The 19,415-nt window shown below is 34.2% G+C and overlaps 1 protein-coding gene and 1 long non-coding RNA gene across 7 annotated transcripts in view; one reads left to right on the top strand and one right to left on the bottom strand.

Moving 5' to 3' along the window:
* LOC139749859 (uncharacterized) overlaps positions 1-1,828 on the top strand; it is a 359,223-nt gene extending 357,395 nt beyond the window's left edge. Inside the window, exon 4 of the long non-coding RNA XR_011713052.1 lies at positions 1,690-1,828. This is a non-coding gene — a long non-coding RNA (uncharacterized lncRNA). The remainder of the gene's footprint in view (positions 1-1,689) is intronic.
* Positions 1,307-19,415, bottom strand: part of LOC139749858 (uncharacterized) — a 198,267-nt gene continuing 180,158 nt past the window's right edge. The window contains exons 1-9 of one of the 6 annotated variants that reach the window (XM_071664191.1): positions 15,594-19,122; positions 15,150-15,347; positions 13,859-14,128; positions 12,653-12,922; positions 11,557-11,826; positions 10,261-10,552; positions 8,982-9,310; positions 7,808-8,077; positions 6,615-6,780 (exon numbers count right to left, since the gene is read on the bottom strand). In XM_071664191.1, coding sequence (XP_071520292.1) covers positions 10,270-10,552; positions 11,557-11,826; positions 12,653-12,922; positions 13,859-14,128; positions 15,150-15,178 — 1,122 coding nt within the window. In that variant the 5' untranslated portion in view covers positions 15,179-15,347; positions 15,594-19,122 and the 3' untranslated portion in view covers positions 6,615-6,780; positions 7,808-8,077; positions 8,982-9,310; positions 10,261-10,269. Of the gene's footprint in view, positions 1,814-2,517; positions 2,788-4,097; positions 4,368-6,510; positions 6,781-7,772; positions 8,078-8,981; positions 9,311-10,260; positions 10,553-11,518; positions 11,827-12,652; positions 12,923-13,858; positions 14,129-15,149; positions 15,348-15,593; positions 19,123-19,415 lie in introns of those variants that run through there. The other 5 variants (XM_071664192.1, XM_071664190.1, XM_071664194.1 and 2 more) reach the window with 5 other exon arrangements.

The raw sequence follows: 19,415 nt of genomic DNA, 5'->3' as shown, positions 1-19,415 counted from the left end.
AGACCAAATTGGGGGTGGAAAGATGGAGTGAAAAAGATTTTGAGTGATCGGGGCCTGAACATGCAGGAGGGTGTAAGGCGTGCGAGGAATAGAGTGAATTGGAACGATGTGGTATACCGGGATAGACGTGCTGTCAATGGATTGAACCAGGGCATGTGAAGCGTCTGGGGTAAACCATGGAAAGTTCTGTGGGGTCTGGATGTGGAAAGGGAGCTGTGATTTCGGTGCGTTATTACATGACAGCTAGAGACTGAGTGTGAACGAATGTGGCCTTTGTTGTCTTTTCCTAGCGCTACCTCGCACACATGAGGGGGGAAGGGGTTGTTATTCCATGTGTGTCGAGGTGGCGATGGGAATAAATAAAGGCAGACAGCATGAATTATGTACATGTGTATATATGTATATGTCTGTGCTTGTATATATATGTGTACGAGATGTATAGGCATGTATATTTGAGTGTGTTGACGTGTATGTATTTACATGTGTATGCGGGTGGGTTGGACCATTTCTTTCGTCTGTTTCCTTGCGCTACCTCGCTAACGCGGGAGACAGCGACAAAGCAAAATAAATAAAATAAATAAGAGTATTTGTGTCCAATGGGAAAGAGTGACCATTGGAGGTAACAGCAGGAGGTCCAAAGTGAGGGATGAAACTTACAGAGTAGATACAACTGTGAAAGAGCAAATTCAAAAAATGGGTTTCGATTACTTTGATGGCATCAACTGGATTTAGATGGAAGTACTGCAAGGTAACCAGAAAAACTATGAATTTTTGATGTATGAGGAAGGTATAGGTATGTCCCCAAGTTCTCTGAAAGGATTAGAAACAAATCAATTCTGAATAAGCTTAACAAAGAAAGACAAGGACCTAAGGGTGGTTATACAGGATGCTGTATCACTAGGAAAGCATATAAACAGGGTTACTGAAGGGGTAATATAGATTAATGACAAACATATAAGAGTGGTTTTTATTATATGGAGGAGGAAATGCAAGGTAAATGAAATTAGGTAAACACAATAAACCTGAATGGAAAAATTTATTTTCAAATGTTTCATACACTACTCATTAGTTCTGCTAATTTATCACCCTTCGAAGTTTTTCATAGCCTAACTTGTACTGGAGCACCATTACATTAAATGAAATTATAAGTAGAAAGTACATACTTAAATGAAACTATAACGTTGTAATTATATTAAACTATGATTATTTAACTTAAAGATAACATAAAAAGAAGCACCACTGTTGAAGTTAAAGGTCACAAAGCCAAGAAATTGCAAATTTAAATGTCATACACTACTCCATACTAATGAAAAGGGGTAAATATGAAACTAAACCAAAACAATTAGAATATATCAGATTTATCTGACTCAAAAATGCTATATGTTTCATAGCCTGCAGAAGAGATTGAAATTTTCATACATCAGCCAGAAGCAAAAATATTTTTGCAATAACATTTTGCTGGACCATGCCTATATTTTAAGTGCACTTTTCCTTTATCTCATGGTATTTCTAAAGATGCACTTTAGCCAGTTCAATTTTGGTTTTCTGCAGCTCCATTTGTGCTCTGGCAGCTTCCATTTGTGTTCTGGTAGCTTCCATTTGTGCTCTGGTAACTTCCATTTGTGCTCTGGCAACTTCCATTTGTGCACTATGGAATTTAATAGTATTCTGCAGTTCTTCAATTTCTAGGTACGTTACTTTTTCTGCGACTGGTTGTCCCCAGTCTACAGACGTGGGCCTATGGATCAGCGTTGAACGTGAAGGCAGGGATTCTTGTGAGGACTGAAGAGGAGGTATCATAATGGTGCATGTCCTGTGAGAGATATAAATGAATGCAGGTTAACTATAAAACATAAGTTTAAAACTTTGGCTGTAATTTGAACTAAATTGTAACCCTGATTTGACTTCTTAAGCTTTAATACTTTCTGTAATACTATTAATAAAATCTTGACTAGCCTAGTTATATGAAATCTTTAATACTTTCTATAATACTATTGATAAAATCTTGACTAGCCTAGTTATACTTTACTACTTTATATAATACTATTAATAAAATCTTGATTAGCCTACCTACAATATAAAGAAAACTTTACTACTTTCAATAATACTATTAATAAAATCTTGACTAGCCTGTTGATAAAATCTTGATTAACCTAGTTATATGAAAACTTTAATACTATTAAAAAAATTTAATACTAATAAAATCTTGACTAGCCTAGTGATATGGAAAGAAAACTTTACTATTAATAAAATCTTGCTTAGCCTAGTTATATGGAAAGAAAACTTTAATACTTTCAATAATACTATTAATAAAATCTTGACTAGCCTATTAATAAAATCTGATGAGCTTAGTTATATGAAGTGAGAACTTTAATACTATTAAAAAAATTTAATACTACTAATAAAATCTTGACTAGCCTAGTGGTATGAAAAGATTCACATGTACATTTAAATTTCAGCAGCACAAATGGTTACTTACGGTGAACAAAGAAAATATGATATATCCAGAATGCCAACCTAGCCAGTTCAATTTTGGTTCTCTGCAGCTCCATTTGTGTTCTGGCAGCTTCCATTTGTGCTCTGGTAACTTCCATTTGTGCTCTGGCAACTTCCATTTGTGCACTGTGGAATTCAATAGTATCCTGCAGTTCTTCAATATCTAGGTCAGTTACTTTTTCTGTGATTGATTGTCCCCAGTCTACAGACGTAGGCTCATGGATCATCGTTGAACCTGAAGGCAGGGATTCTTGTGAGGACTGAGGAGGAGGTATCATAATGGTGTATGTCCTGTGAGAGATAGAAATGAATCCAGGTTAACTATAAAACATAAGTTTAAAACTTTGGCTGTAATTTGAACTAAATTGTAACCCTGATTTAACTCCTTAAACTTTAATACTTTCTATAATACATATAAAATCTTGACTAGCCTAGCTATATGGAAAGAAAGCTGTAATTCTTTCTATAATAATATTAATAAAATCTTAACTAGCCTAGTGATATGGAAAGAAAACTTTACTACTTTCTATAATACTATTAATAAAATCTTCATTAGCCTAGCTGTATGGAAAGACAACTTTACTACTTTCAATCAGTTCAATTTTGGTTTTCTGCAGCTCCATTTGTGCTCTGGCTGCTTCCATTTGTGCTCTGGCAACTTCAATTTGTGCTCTGGCAACTTCCATTTGTGCACTATGGAATGTAATAGTATTCTGCAGTTCTTCAATTTCTAGGTCAGTTACTTTTTCTGTGATTGGTTGTCCCCAGTCTACAGATGTAGGCCTATGGATCAGCGTTAAACCTGAAGCCAGGGATTCTTGTGAGGACTGAGGAGGAGGTATCATAATGGTGCATGTCCTGTGAGAGATAGAAATGAATCCAGGTTAACTATAAAACATAAGTTTAAAACTTTTGCTGTAATTTGAACTCAATTGTAACCCTGATTTGACTTCTTAAACTTTAATACTTTCTATAATACTATTAATAAAATCTTGACTCACCTAGTTATATGAAATCTTTAATACTTTCTATAATACTATTGATAAAATCTTGACTATCCTAGTTATACTTTAATACTTTCTATGATACTATTAATATAATACTATTAATGAAATCTTGACTAGCCTATTAATAAAATCTGATTAGCTTAGTTATATGAAGTGAAAACATTAATACTATTAAAAAAATTTAATACTACTAATAAAATCTTGACTAGCCTAGTGATATGGAAAGAAAACTTTACTACTTTCTATAATACTATTAATAAAATCTTGATTAGCCTAGCTGTATGGAAAGAAAACTTTACTACTTTCTATAATAATATATATTATTAATAAAATCTTGATTAGCTTAGTTATATGAAAAGAAAACTTTACTACTTTCAATAATACTATTAATAAAATCTTGACTAGCCTATTAATAAAATCTTGATTAGCCCAGTTATATAAAAAGAAAACTTTAATACTATTAAAAAAATTTACTACTACTAATAAAATCTTGACTAGCCTAGTGAAATGAAAGATTCACTTGTACATTTAAATTTCAGCAGCACAAATGGTTACTTACGGTGAACAAAGAAAATATATATCCAGAATGCTAACCTAGCCAGTTCAATTTTGGTTTTCTGCAGCTCCATTTGTGCTCTGGCTGCTTCCATTTGCGCTCTGGCACCTTCCATTTGTGCTCTGGCAACTTCCATTTGTGCACTATGGAATGTAATAGTATTCTGCAGTTCTTCAATTTCTAGGTCAGTTACTTTTTCTGTGATTGGTTGTCCCCAGTCTACAGATGTAGGCCTATGGATCAGCGTTAAACCTGAAGGCAGGGATTCTTGTGAGGACTGAGGAGGAGGTATCATAATGGTGCATGTCCTGTGAGAGATAGAAATGAATCCAGGTTAACTATAAAACATAAGTTTATAACTTTTGCTGTAATTTGAACTCAATTGTAACCCTGATTTGACTTCTTAAACTTTAATACTTTCTATAATACTATTAATAAAATCTTGACTCACCTAGTTATATGAAATCTTTAATACTTTCTATAATACTATTGATAAAATCTTGACTATCCTAGTTATACTTTAATACTTTCTATGATACTATTAATAAAATCTTGACTAGCCTAGTATATGGAAAGAAAGCTGTAAAACTTTCTATAATACTATTAATAATATCTTGACTAGCCTAGTGATATGGAAAGAAAACTTTACTACTTTCTATAATACTATTAATAAAATCTTGATTAGCCTAGCTATATGGAAAGAAAACTTTACTACTTTCTATAATACTATTAATAAAATCTTGACTAGCCTAGTGATATGGAAAGAAAACTTTACTACTTTCTATAATTTTTTTTTTTTTTTTTTTTTTTTTTTTATACTTTGTCGCTGTCTCCCATGTTTGCGAGGTAGCGCAAGGAAACAGACGAAAGAAATGGCCCAACCCCCCCCCATACACATGTATATACATACGTCCACACACGCAAATATACATACCTACACAGCTTTCCATGGTTTACCCCAGACGCTTCACATGCCTTGATTCAATCCACTGACAGCACGTCAACCCCAGTATACCACATCGCTCCAATTCACTCTATTCCTTGCCCTCCTTTCACGCTCCTGCATGTTCAGGCCCCGATCACACAAAATCTTTTTCACTCCATCTTTCCACCTCCAATTTGGTCTCCCTCTTCTCCTTGCTCCCTCCACCTCCGACACATATATCCTCTTGGTCAATCTTTCCTCACTCATCCTCTCCATGTGCCCAAACCACTTCAAAACACCCTCTTCTGCTCTCTCAACCACGCTCTTTTTATTTCCACACATCTCTCTTACCCTTACGTTACTCACTCGATCAAACCACCTCACACCACACATTGTCCTCAAACATCTCATTTCCAGCACATCCATCCTCCTGCGCACAACTCTATCCATAGCCCACGCCTCGCAACCATACAACATTGTTGGAACCACTATTCCTTCAAACATACCCATTTTTGCTTTCCGAGATAATGTTCTCGACTTCCACACATTCTTCAAGGCCCCTAGAATTTTCGCCCCCTCCCCCACCCTATGATCCACTTCCGCTTCCATGGTTCCATCCGCTGACAGATCCACTCCCAGATATCTAAAACACTTCACTTCCTCCAGTTTTTCTCCATTCAAACTCACCTCCCAATTGACTTGACCCTCAACCCTACTGTACCTAATAACCTTGCTCTTATTCACATTAACTCTTAACTTTCTTCTTCCACACACTTTACAAAACTGTCACCAGCTTCTGCAGTTTCTCACATGAATCAGCCACCAGCGCTGTATCATCAGCGAACAACAACTGACTCACTTCCCAAGCTCTCTCATCCCCAACAGACTTCATACTTGCCCCTCTTTCCAAAACTCTTGCATTTACCTCCCTAACAACCCCATCCATAAACAAATTAAACAACCATGGAGACATCACACACCCCTGCCGCAAACCTACATTCACTGAGAACCAATCACTTTCCTCTCTTCCTACACGTACACATGCCTTACATCCTCGATAAAAACTTTTCACTGCTTCTAACAACTTGCCTCCCACACCATATATTCTTAATACCTTCCACGGAGCATCTCTATCAACTCTATCATATGCCTTCTCCAGATCCATAAATGCTACATAATACTATAATACTATTAATAAAATTCTGATTAGCCTAGCTGTATGGAAAGAAAACTTTACAACTTTCTATAATACTATATATTATTAATAAAATCTTGATCAGCTTAGTTATATGAAAAGAAAACTTTATTACTTTCAGTAATACTATTAATAAAATCTTGACTTGCCTAAAATCTTGATTAGCTTAGTTATATGAAAGAAAACTTTAATACTATTAAAAAAATTTAATACTACTAATAAAATCTTGACTAGCCTAGTGAAATGAAAAGATTCACATGTACATTTAAATTTCAGCAGCACAAATGGTTACTTATGGTGAACAAAGAAAATATATATCCAGAATGCTAACCTAGCCAGTTCAATTTTGGTTTTCTGCAGCTCCATTTGTGCTCTGGCACCTTCCATTTGTGCTCTGGTAACTTCCATTTGTGCTCTGGCAACTTCCATTTGTGCATTATGGAATTTAATAGTATTCTGCAGTTCTTCAATTTCTAGGTCAGTTACTTTTTCTGTGATTGGTTGTCCCTAGTCTACAGACGTAGGCCTATGGATCAGTGTTAAACCTGAAGGCAAGGATTCTTGTGAGGACTGAGGAGGAGGTATCATAATGGTGCATGTCCTGTGAGAGATAGAAATGAATCCAGGTTAACTATAAAACATAATATTAAAACTTAGGCTGTAATTTGAACTAAATTGTAACCCGGATTTGACTTCTTAAACTTTTATACTTTCTATAATACTAATAATAAAATCTTGACTAACCTATATGAAATCTTTAATACTTTCTATAATACTATTGATAAAATCTTGACTATCCTGGTTATACTTTAATACTTTCTATAATACTATTAATAAAATCTTGACTAGCCTAGCTATATGGAAAGATAGCTGTAAAACTTTCTACAATACTATTAATAATATCTTGACTAGCCTAGTGATATGGAAAGAAAACTTTACTACTTTCTATAATACTATTCATAAAATCTTGATTAGCTTAGCTATATGGAAGGAAAACTTTACTACTTTCTATAATACTATTAATAAAATCTTGACTAGCCTAGTGGTATGGAAAGAAAACTTTACTATTGATAAAATCTTGATTAGCCTAGTTATATGAAAAGAAAACTTTAATACTTTCAATAATACTATTAATGAAATCTTGACTAGCCTATTAATGAAATCTGATTAGCTTAGTTATATGAAGTGAAAACTTTAATACTATTAAAAAAATTTACTACTACTAATAAAATCTTGACTAGCCTAGTGATATGGAAAGAAAACTTTACTACTTTCTATAACACTATTAATAAAATCTTGATTAGCCTAGCTGTATGGAAAGAAAACTTTACTACTTTCTATAATACTATATATTATTAATAAGATCTTGATTAGCTTAGTTATGTAAAAAGAAAACTTTACTACTTTCAATAATACTATTAATAAAATCTTGACTAGCCTGTTAATAAAATCTTGATTAGCCTAGTTATATGAAAAGAAAACTTTAATACTATTAAAAAAAAATTGATACAACTAATAAAATCTTGACTAGCCTAGTGAAATGAAAAGATTCATATGTACATTTAAATTTCAGCAGCACAAATGGTTACTTACGGTGAACAAAGAAAATATATATCCAGAATGCTAACCTAAACAGTTCATTTTTGGTTTTCAGCTGCTCCATTTGTGCTCTGGCAGCTTCCATTTGTGCTCTGGTAACTTCCATTTGTGCTCTGGCAACTTCCATTTGTGCACTATGGAATTTAATAGTATCCTGCAGTTCTTCAATTTCTAGGTCAGTTACTTCTTCTGTGATTGGTTGTCCCCAGTCTACAGACGTAGGCCTATGGTTCAGCGTTAAACCTGAAGGCAGGGATTCTTGTGAGGACTGAGGAGGAGGTATCACAATGGTGCATGTCCTGTGAGAGATAGAAATGAATCCAGGTTAACTATAAAACATAAGTTTAAAACTTTGGCTGTAATTTGAACTAAATTGTAACCCTGATTTGACTTCTCAGACTTTAATACTTTCTATAATACTATTAATAAAATCTTGACTAGCATAGTTATATGAAATCTTTAATACTTTCTATAATACTATCGATAACATCTTGACTAGCCTAGTTATACTTTAATACTTTCTATAATACTATTAATAAAATCTTGACTAGCCTAGCTATATGGAGAGAAAGCTGTAATACTTTCTATAATACTATTAATAAAATCTTGACTAGCCTAGTGATATGGAAAGAAAACTTTACTACTTTCTATAATACTATTAATAAAACCTTGACTAGCCTAGCCATATGGAAAGAAAGCTGTAATACTTTCTATAATACTATTAATGATATCTTGACTAGCCTAGTGATATGGAAAGAAAACTTTACTACTTTCTATAATACTATTAATAAAATCTTGATTAGCCTAGCTATATGGAAAGAAAACTTTACTACTTTCTATAATACTATTAATAAAATCTTGACTGGCCTAGTGATATGGAAAGAAAACTCTACTACTTTCTATAATACAATTAATAAAACCTTGATAAGCCTAGCTATATGGAAAGAAAACTTTATTACTTTCTATAATACTATAATAAAATCTTGATTAGCCTAGTTATATGAAAGAAAACTTTAATACTTTCAATAATACTATTAATAAAATCTTGACGAGCCTATTAATAAAATCTTGATTAGCCTAGTTATATGAAAACTTTAATACTATTACAAAAATTTAATACTACTAATAAAATCTTGACTAGCCTAGTGATAGGAAAAGATTCACATGTACATTTAAATTTCAGCAGCACAAATGGTTACTTACGGTGAACAATGAAAATATGATATATCCAGAATGCTAACCTAGCCAGTTCAATTTTGGTTTTCTGCAGCTCCATTTGTGCCCTGGCAGCTTCCATTTGTGCAGTGGCAGCTTCCATTTGTGCTCTGGTAACTTCCATTTGTGCTCTGGCAACTTCCATTTGTGCATTATGGAATTCAATAGTATTCTGCAGTTCTTTGATTTCTAAGTCAGTTACTTTTTCTGTGATTGGTTGTCCCCAGTCTACAGACGTAGGCCTATGGATCAGCATTGAACGTGAAGGCAGGGATTCTTGTGAGGACTGAGGAGGAGGTATCATAATGGTGCATGTCCTGTGAGAGATAGAAATGAATCCAGGTTAACTATAAAACATAAGTGTAAAACTTTGGCTGTAATTTGAACTAAATGGTAACCCTGATTTGACTTCTTAAACTTGAATACTTTCTATAATACTATTAATAAAATCTTGACTAGCATAGTTATATGAAATCTTTAATACTTTCTATAATACTATTGATAAAATCTTGACTATCCTAGTTATACTTTAATACTTTCTATAATTCTATTAATAAAATCTTGACTAGCCTAGCTATACGGAGAGAAAGCTGTAATACTTTCTATAATACTATTAATAAAATCTTGACTAGCCTAGTGATATGGAAAGAAAACTTTACTACTTTCTATAATACTATTAATAAAATCTTGACTAGCCTAGCCATATGGAAGGAAAGCTGTAATACTTTCTATAATACTATTAATAATATCTTGACTAGCCTAGTGATATGGAAAGAAAACTTTGCTATTTTCTATAATACTGTTAATAAAATCTTGATTAGCCTAGCTATATGGAAAGAAAACTTTACTACTTTCTATAATACTATTAGTAAAATCTTCACTAGCCTAGTGGTATGGAAAGAAAACTCTACTACTTTCTATAATACTATTAATAAAACCTTGATCAACCTAGCTATATGGAAAGAAAACTTTATTACTTTCTATAATACTATTAATAAGAATCTTGATTAACCTAGTTGTATGAAAAGAAAACTTTAATACTTTCAATAATACTATTAATAAAATCTTGACTAGCCTATTACTAAAATCTTGATTAGCCTAGTTATATGAAAAGAAAACTTTTATACTATTACAAAAATTTAATACTACTAATAAAATCTTGACTAGCCTAGTGATATGAAAAGATTCACATGTACATTTAAATTTCAGCAGCACAAATGGTTACTTATGGTGAACAATGAAAATATGATATATCCAGAATGCTAACCTAACCAGTTCAATTTTGGTTTTCTGCAGCTCCGTTTGTGCTCTGGCTGGCTTCCATTTGTGCTCTGGCAGCTTCCATTTGTGCTCTGGTAACTTCTATTTGTGCTCTGGCAACTTCCATTTGTGCATTATGGAATTTAATAGTATTCTGCAGTTCTTCAATTTCTAGGTCAGTTACTTTTTCTGTGATTGGTTGTCCCCAGTCTACAGGCATAGGCCTATGGATCAGCGTTGAATGTGAAGGCAGGGATTCTGGTGAGGACTGAGGAGGAGGTATCATAATGGTGCATGTCCTGTGAGAGATAGAAATGAATCCAGGTTAACTATAAAACATAAGTTTAAAACTTTGGCTGTAATTTGAATTAAATTGTAACCCTGATTTGACTTCTTAAACTTAAATACTTTCTATAATACTATTAATAAAATCTTGACTAGCCTAGTTATATGAAATCTTTAATACTTTCTATAATACTATTGATAAAATCTTGACTAGCCTAGTTATACTTAAATACTTTCTATGATACTATTAGTAAAATCTTGACTTGCCTAGCTATATGGAAAGAAAGCTGTAATACTTTCTATAATACTATTAATATAATCTTGACTAGGATATGGAAAGAAAACTTTACTACTTTCTATAATACTATTAATAAAATCTTGACTAGCCTAGCCATATGGAAAGAAAGCTGTAATACTTTCTATAATACTATTAATAAAATCTTGACTAGCCTAGTGATATGGAAAGAAAACTTTACTACTTTCTATAATACTATTAATAGAATCTTGACTAGCCTAGCTATATGGAAAGAAAGCTGTAATACTTTCTATAATAATATCAATAATATCTTGACCAGCCTAGTGATATGGAAAGAAAACTACTAATTTCTATAATACTATTAATAAAATCTTGATTAGCCTAGCTATATGGAAAGAAAACTTTACTACTTTCTATAATACTATTAATAAAATCTTGATTAGCCTAGCTATATGGAAAGAAAACTTTACTACTTTCTATAATACTATTAATAAAATCTTGATTAGTCTAGTTATATGAAAAGAAAACTTTAATACTTTCAATAATACTATTAATAAAATCTTGACTGGCCTATTAATAAAATCTTGATTAGCCTAGTTATATGAAAAGAAAACTTTAATACTATTACAAAATTTTAATACTACTAATAAAATCTTTACTGGCCTAGTGATATGAAAAGATTCACATGTACATTTAAATTTCACCAGCACAAATGGTTACTTACGGTGAACAAAGAAAATATGATATATCCAGAATGCTAACCTAGCCAGTTCAATATTTGCTTTCTGCAGCTTCATTTGTGCTCTGGCAGCTTCCATTTGTGCTCTGGTAACTTCCATTTGTTCTCTGGGAACTTCTGTTTGTGCATTATGGAATTTGATAGTATTCTGCAGTTCTTCGATTTCTGGGTTAGTTACTTTTTCTGTGATTGGTTGTCCCCAGTCTACAGACGTAGGCCTATGGATCAGCGTTAAACCTGAAGGCAGGGATTCTTGTGAGGACTGAGGAGGAGGTATCATAATGGTGCATGTTCTGTGAGAGACAGAAATGAATCCAGGTTAACTATAAAACATAAGTTTAAAACTTTGGCTGTAATTTGATCTAAATTATAACCCCCCTGATTTGACTTCTTAAACTTTAATACTTTCTATAATACTATTGATAAAATCTTGACTAGCCTAGTTATATGAAATCTTTAATACTTTCTATAATACTATTGATAAAATCTTGACTAGCCTAGTTATACTATAATACTTTCTATAATACTATTAATAAAATCTTGACTAGCCTAGCTATATGGAGAGAAAGCTGTAATACTTTCTATAATACTATTAATAATATCGTGACTAGCCTAGTGATATGGAAAGAAAACTTTACTACTTTCTATAATACTATTATTAAAATCTTGATTAGCCTAGCTATATGGAAAGAAAACTTTACTACTTTCTATAATACTATTAGTAAAATCTTCACTAGCCTAGTGGTATGGAAAGAAAACTCTACTACTTTCTATAATACTATTAATAAAACCATGATCAACCTAGCTATATGGAAAGAAAACTTTATTACTTTCTATAATACTGTTAATAAAAATCTTGATTAACCTAGTTATATGAAAAGAAAACTTTAATACTTTCAATAATACCATTAATAAAATCTTGACTAGCCTATTAATAAAATCTTGATTAGCCTAGTTATAAGAAAAGAAAACTTTAATACTATTACAAAAATTTAATACTACTAATAAAATCTTGACTAGCCTAGTGATATGAAAGATTCACATGTACATTTAAATTTCAGCAGCACAAATGGTTACTTACGGTGAACAATGAAAATATGATATATCCAGAATGCTAACCTAGCCAGTTCAATTTTGGTTTTCTGCAGCTCCGTTTGTGCTCTGGCAGCTTCCATTTGTGCTCTGGTAACTTCTATTTGTGCTCTGGCAACTTCCATTTGTGCATTATGTAATTTAATAGTATTCTGCAGTTCTTCAATTTCTAGGTCAGTTACTTTTTCTGTGATTGGTTGTCCCCAGTCTACAGGCATAGGCCTATGGATGAGCGTTGAATGTGAAGGCAGGGATTCTGGTGAGGACTGAGGAGGAGGTATCATAATGGTGCATGTCCTGTGAGAGATAGAAATGAATCCAGGTTAACTATAAAACATAAGTTTAAAACTTTGGCTGTAATTTGAATTAAATTGTAACCCTGATTTGACTTCTTAAACTTAAATACTTTCTATAATACTATTAATAAAATCTTGACTAGCCTAGTTATATGAAATCTTTAATACTTTCTATAATACTATTGATAAAATCTTGACTAGCCTAGTTATACTTTAATACTTTCTAAGATACTATTAGTAAAATCTTGACTTGCCTAGCTATATGGAAAGAAAGCTGTAATACTTTCTATAATACTATTAATAAAATCTTGACTAGGATATGGAAAGAAAACTTTACTACTTTCTATAATACTATTAATAAAATCTTGACTAGCCTAGCCATATGGAAAGAAAGCTGTAATACTTTCTATAATACTATTAATAAAATCTTGACTAGCCTAGTGATATGGAAAGAAAGCTGTAATACTTTCTTTAATAATATCAATAATATCTTGACCAGCCTAGTGATATGGAAAGAAAACTACTAATTTCTATAATACTATTAATAAAATCTTGATTAGCCTAGCTATATGGAAAGAAAACTTTACTACTTTCTATAATACTATTAATAAAATCTTGATTAGCCTAGCTATATGGAAAGAAAACTTTACTACTTTCTATAATACTATTAATAAAATCTTGATTAGCCTAGTTATATGAAAAGAAAACTTTAATACTTTCAATAATACTATTAATAAAATTTTGACTGGCCTATTAATAAAATCTTGATTAGCCTAGTTATATGAAAACTTTAATACTATTACAAAATTTTAATACTACTAATAAAATCTTTACTAGCCTAGTGATATGAAAAGATTCACTTGTACATTTAAATTTCACCAGCACAAATGGTTACTTACGGTGAACAAAGAAAATATGATATATCCAGAATGCTAACCTAGCCAGTTCAATATTTGCTTTCTGCAGCTTCATTTGTGCTCTGGCAGCTTCCATTTGTACTCTGGTAACTTCCATTTGTTCTCTGGGAACTTCTGTTTGTGCATTATGGAATTTGATAGTATTCTGCAGTTCTTCGATTTCTGGGTTAGTTACTTTTTCTGTGATTGGTTGTCCCCAGTCTACAGACGTAGGCCTATGGATCAGCGTTAAACCTGAAGGCAGGGATTCTTGTGAGGACTGAGGAGGAGGTATCATAATGGTGCATGTTCTGTGAGAGACAGAAATGAATCCAGGTTAACTATAAAACATAAGTTTAAAACTTTGGCTGTAATTTGATCTAAATTATAACCCCCCTGATTTGACTTCTTAAACTTTAATACTTTCTATAATACTATTAATAAAATCTTGACTAGCCTAGTTATATGAAATCTTTAATACTTTCTATAATACTATTGATAAAATCTTGACTAGCCTAGTTATACTTTAATACTTTCTATAATACTATTTATAAAATCTTGACTAGCCTAGCTATATGGAGAGAAAGCTGTAATACTTTCTATAATACTATTAATAAAATCTTCACTAGCCTAGTGATATGGAAAGAAAACTTTACTACTTTCTATAATACTATTAATAAAATCTTAACTAGTCAAGCTATATGGAAAGAAAGCTGTAATACTTTCTATAACATATTAATAAAATCTTGACTAGCCTAGTGATATGGAAAGAAAACTTTACTACTTTCTATAATACTATTAATAAAATCTTGACTAGCCTAGCTATATGAAAAGAAAGCTGTAATACTTTCTATAATACTATTAATAATATCTTGACTAGCCTAGTGATATGGAAAGAAAACTCTACTACTTTCTATAATACTATTAATAAAATCTTGACTAGCCTAGCTATATAGAAAGAAAACTTTACTATTTTCTATAATACTTGACTATCCTAGTGATATGGAAAGAAAAATTTACTACTTTCTATAATACTATTTATAAAATCTTGATTAGCCTAGCTATATGGAAGGAAAACTTTACTACTTTTTATAATACTATTAATAAAATCTTGATTAGCCTAGTTATATGAAAACTTTAATACTTTCAATAATACTATTCATGAAATCTTTACTAGCCTATTAATAAAATCTTGATTAGCCTAGTTATATGAAAAGAAAACTCTAATACTATTACAAAAATTTAAGTCTACTAATAAAATCTTAACTAGCCAAATGATATGAAAAGATTCACATGTATATTTAAATTTCAGCAGCACAAATGGTTACTTACGGTGAACAATGAAAGTATGATATATCCATAATGCTAACCTAATGGTATCCTCACAGGAACCATCAGATCATCAGTCACTGAATCGTAGCTAGTAAACCCCTGAAATTCCAATGATGCTCGGGCTATCAGGACCAAGAATATCTGCTACTGCATCTGACAGAGGATCAAGCAGAGGCTTTCCGCCTGATGGACCACCACCTGTAAAAATACATACTGTGATTAAGAAAAGTGTACAAACATTTTATAGCAATAACTTAGCCTAGCCTATGTCAGTTTTTCATATAACTTAGCTTAGGCCTAGCCTATTGCAGATTGAGACCATGAAAACTATGAAACAGTCTTATTTCCATTTTTGCTCCATAAAGAGTGACCTCGGTCATCCACTTTGGATAGCGTTACCCTCAAGCCACCTACAAAATGGGTGTAGTTTCATAAGTTACCTACCTCTTTTACAGAAGAGCCTCCTCTGAGTAGCAATCCTATTCTTGCCTGAGGATATAATGTTGTGATACCTCTTCTGAACTTGCTCCACAGTTCTTGACACGCAGGGGAAAGCTGCATTTATCTGCTGTGTAATGTTCTGCCACGTTTCCACTTTTGCTTTGTACATAACAATTAAATCACTTGCTCAGCTACGCATAAAAATAAGCCGAAATCTAAAAATTTTTCTGTATACGGCCCCAGGTACTTACAGGAAAGGAGTGCAAATGGCTGGGGTATATGTAAAGTAATGCTACTGATAATTCAGCACAGTAACTGTCATCATTAAGCACTTGAACACTTCCCACTTATTTAGAAAAGTTGTTTGATACAATGTGAGCACAAAGATTTTGTGAAGTACATAAATGGGTCACTAACCAATCCTTTATAAACGTACGACTTTTCAGGTGAAGGTAGAGAGTACATTGTACTTAAGAAGTATGAATTTGAACAAGTGGGATCATATCTTTACATCTAAGGCAACATGATACCGCAATGTAGTACCTACCATCAAAATATTCATACCGATACATGAAATAGTGATGAAAGAAATGATCACTTCTATGTTCCATCAACCACACTCATGTCGAGAACTCACAAATAACGTTCCGCAGTATCTTATAATTTATATTTTGCGCCGCTTACCGTGCAAATTAAGATGAAATAACTGAATGTGAATGGAAATCAGATTCAGGATATAAGGATATCACAACCCTTACCAGATATCATGAATGAAGAAACCCTTATCAGATATCATGAATGATCGCTAAGTCACCTGATAACAATGGTGTTAAGAGACCTTATGTCATCTGGTATAAACGACCCGTTATGTCATTAAAGACAAAAATAAGAAATATGCGTATTTACCACATGTCTCGTGCAGGAGGACCATCAAATTTCGACCCGGGACGATAATATATACATCGACCCTGCAGACAACCTTGACCAACCCTCTTTAAGACCGCGTGATTAACTCGTCATACATCATTATAAAACGAGATCTTCACCCCTTGCATAAAGACCACCCAAATATCACTACCTTGTTGGATGTAAAAGGACAGTATTTCCCAGAATTGCTGCTGAATTTACGTAGGAAAAAAAAAAGATACGAAAAACGTTTCGACATGACAAAGTGTCTTACCTAAGTTTTTTTTTTTTTTTTTTTTTTTTTTAGAAAACTCTCAAGTATTCCCGCTGGTCAGAAACATAGGCGACATCATCTACTTATTGCGGGCTTATTTATGAGCGCGACGTGTTCCCTGCTCCCGCCCTAACGTTCCCTGATGATGCAACATTGCCTCACGACAGCTGAAGGTCCGGTATTGTTATGCACCTTAACACTGCAGCATCACAGGTAGACCCTCACCTGACGGCCATGTATCACAATGCACCCTAAGACTGCGCCGCAGAGACTGGGCAAAGCTGATGTCCTCGTAAATCAAAACGTCCAAGGAATACACCTCAGCATCCGGGCCACGGATGATGGCTTGATACATGATAACGTGGGTCACATGTAGGACACCTTCAAACCTGGATTACATTTAGGACACCTGACCTGGATCACATTTAGAACACCTTCAAACCTGGATCACATTTAGGACACCTTCAAACCTGGATTACATTTAGGACACCTTCAGACCTGGATGACATTTAGGACACCTTCAAACCTGGATCACATTTAGGACACCTTCAGACCTGGATCACATTCAGGACACAGTCAGCCTTGGACCAAGGGGAGTGTTACCATATCCCTCTCCCTCGCTTGGGTACGGTAGTATTTTCTGGTCACATCGTTACCTTTAGTTCCGGCTTACCGGTAGCACTTGTATGCAAGACTTGCATTGGCGACCGTTCCAAGAAATAACGTACAGCTGGTTATCCAGTGGAGCTAAAACAGGTCTATGCGACTCTGCGGATGATGCTCACAGAGATACACATGATCCTCTGATTTGTATTCGTAAAATGACTACAAGAATTTAAAGGCATTGGATTAATGAGACTCCACACACACTCATGTTCTACACATTAATATTAAAAGATTTTTTTTCTTGTTTTATGAAATCATTGCGCAGAAGGACCGACGTGGAAGCAGACTTTAACGTGCTTTATTTCTTAAATTAAGAGGCACTGGAAGAAGACTCCTAAACCATGGTTTGGAAGGTGTTTTCCATGGACGGTTCTGCCTTTCAGCCATTTGATGCGAAAAAAAAAAAAATGTACAGCGTTCCCCTGTGATTTGATACGAACGTACCGAAATCTTACTCACACCTCCGGCTGGCAGAGGGTATTTTACGAGAGGAAAACAAAAGAGTTTGTATTCCTTGATCGATTCCCACAACGTCACTGCCTGCATGGAGCACCGATCGCTCGCTTCACCTACGTCATCGCCCGGCAAAGATCTCATTAGCTGATTGCATGCCATCAGCCAAAACTGCCCTATTCGTTGATTAAGCATGACAGATCATCATGACGCCAGTGGAGAATATCTCGTCTCATCTCTCCATGTTGGGATTTTATTCTCCGCGTGGCGATGGTGCTGGAAACCTTCAGGAAGAGTAAGGAAGAAAGTCGAATAACAGGAAACCTAGTGTGTATCCTGGGCTGTGTCTTAACTGCGCCCCTTCTCTAAGCCAAGAAAGAAAAAACTTAAATTTCTGGAAAGTTCAAAGGTGATAAAACACTCCAGAAACGACGTGAAATAACAGCCGTGCAAAATACATCAGTCTCGGAGCTTGAAGGTAAAACTCTTTCACGTCACGTCTGAAAAAAAAAAAAAAAATTAAACCCACATGTACTGCCTACTTCAAAATGGGAAAATCAGGATCAGCGCCGTAATATAGAGTTAGTGGTGGCCTCTCATTACCTCTCATATCATTATAGCTTTCAGCCTTCCCGGATACAGTCGTCACGAAAATCTAATGATAGTCTGCACTAACTAATACATCAGGCACGATGACTGTTATTTGGACCCGATATCAAGATAATCCGACATGCGAAAGACTAATGTATTAGGCGTAGACGGTGGAGGATAATGGAAGGGTGAGGCAGTAATGATCCCAGAGAGAGATACTGTTATGATCTTATTTTGACATGGAATGATGGATGAACAGGTCGCTCCAGTAGCCATGGGTTGGGCCCACGGTGGGGGAAGTCACTACTGTATGAGGCTCCTCCTGGCTTGTGTCTGCTACAGTCCCCAGAGACCAGAGCGGGACAACTTGAGGACGTTGTGATTGACATGCGTCTGCTACAGTGCTCTAGAGAGCACTGGATTGGAGTGGGCTGGCTGGAGAGGCCTCACGACACGAGACCAGTAGCACCCGTCTCGTATTGTCATCACAGGTATAGCGGTACGGTGTGAGGGGGGGGGGGAATGTCACTGTAATGAGAACACGAGCAAATACCCGCTTCTGTCCTACACAGTGGGAGGTAAGGCAGTGTGGATATTGTGAGAGACCGATGACAAGTGTTTGACACAAACAGTCATCCAAATTAATTATTATTCTCAGATACACAGATGTGAACACAGCCAGACAGACAAACATGGAGATACACTTGGAAAGAAAAACACAAATACACCTACACAAATGGAAACAAACACGCAGATACGCCTACACAAACAAGATGGTATGTATTTCTTATGAAATAACAGGACAACTTAGTGCTGGAAATGAATAGTGTACAGCAACACTGCTTGAGACAGCGAGCAGTGATCAGGGCTGCCACCAAGCACTTCTCGAGGGTCACAGTCACTGTCTAAATTGAGTCACTGACTGACTCTTGCAG

This window comes from Panulirus ornatus, chromosome 8 (genome assembly GCF_036320965.1).
Source record: "Panulirus ornatus isolate Po-2019 chromosome 8, ASM3632096v1, whole genome shotgun sequence".
Taxonomy (NCBI): domain Eukaryota; kingdom Metazoa; phylum Arthropoda; class Malacostraca; order Decapoda; family Palinuridae; genus Panulirus; species Panulirus ornatus.
The sequence above is the reverse complement of the archived record's forward strand: the minus strand, read 5'-3'. Positions and strand labels throughout refer to the sequence as shown.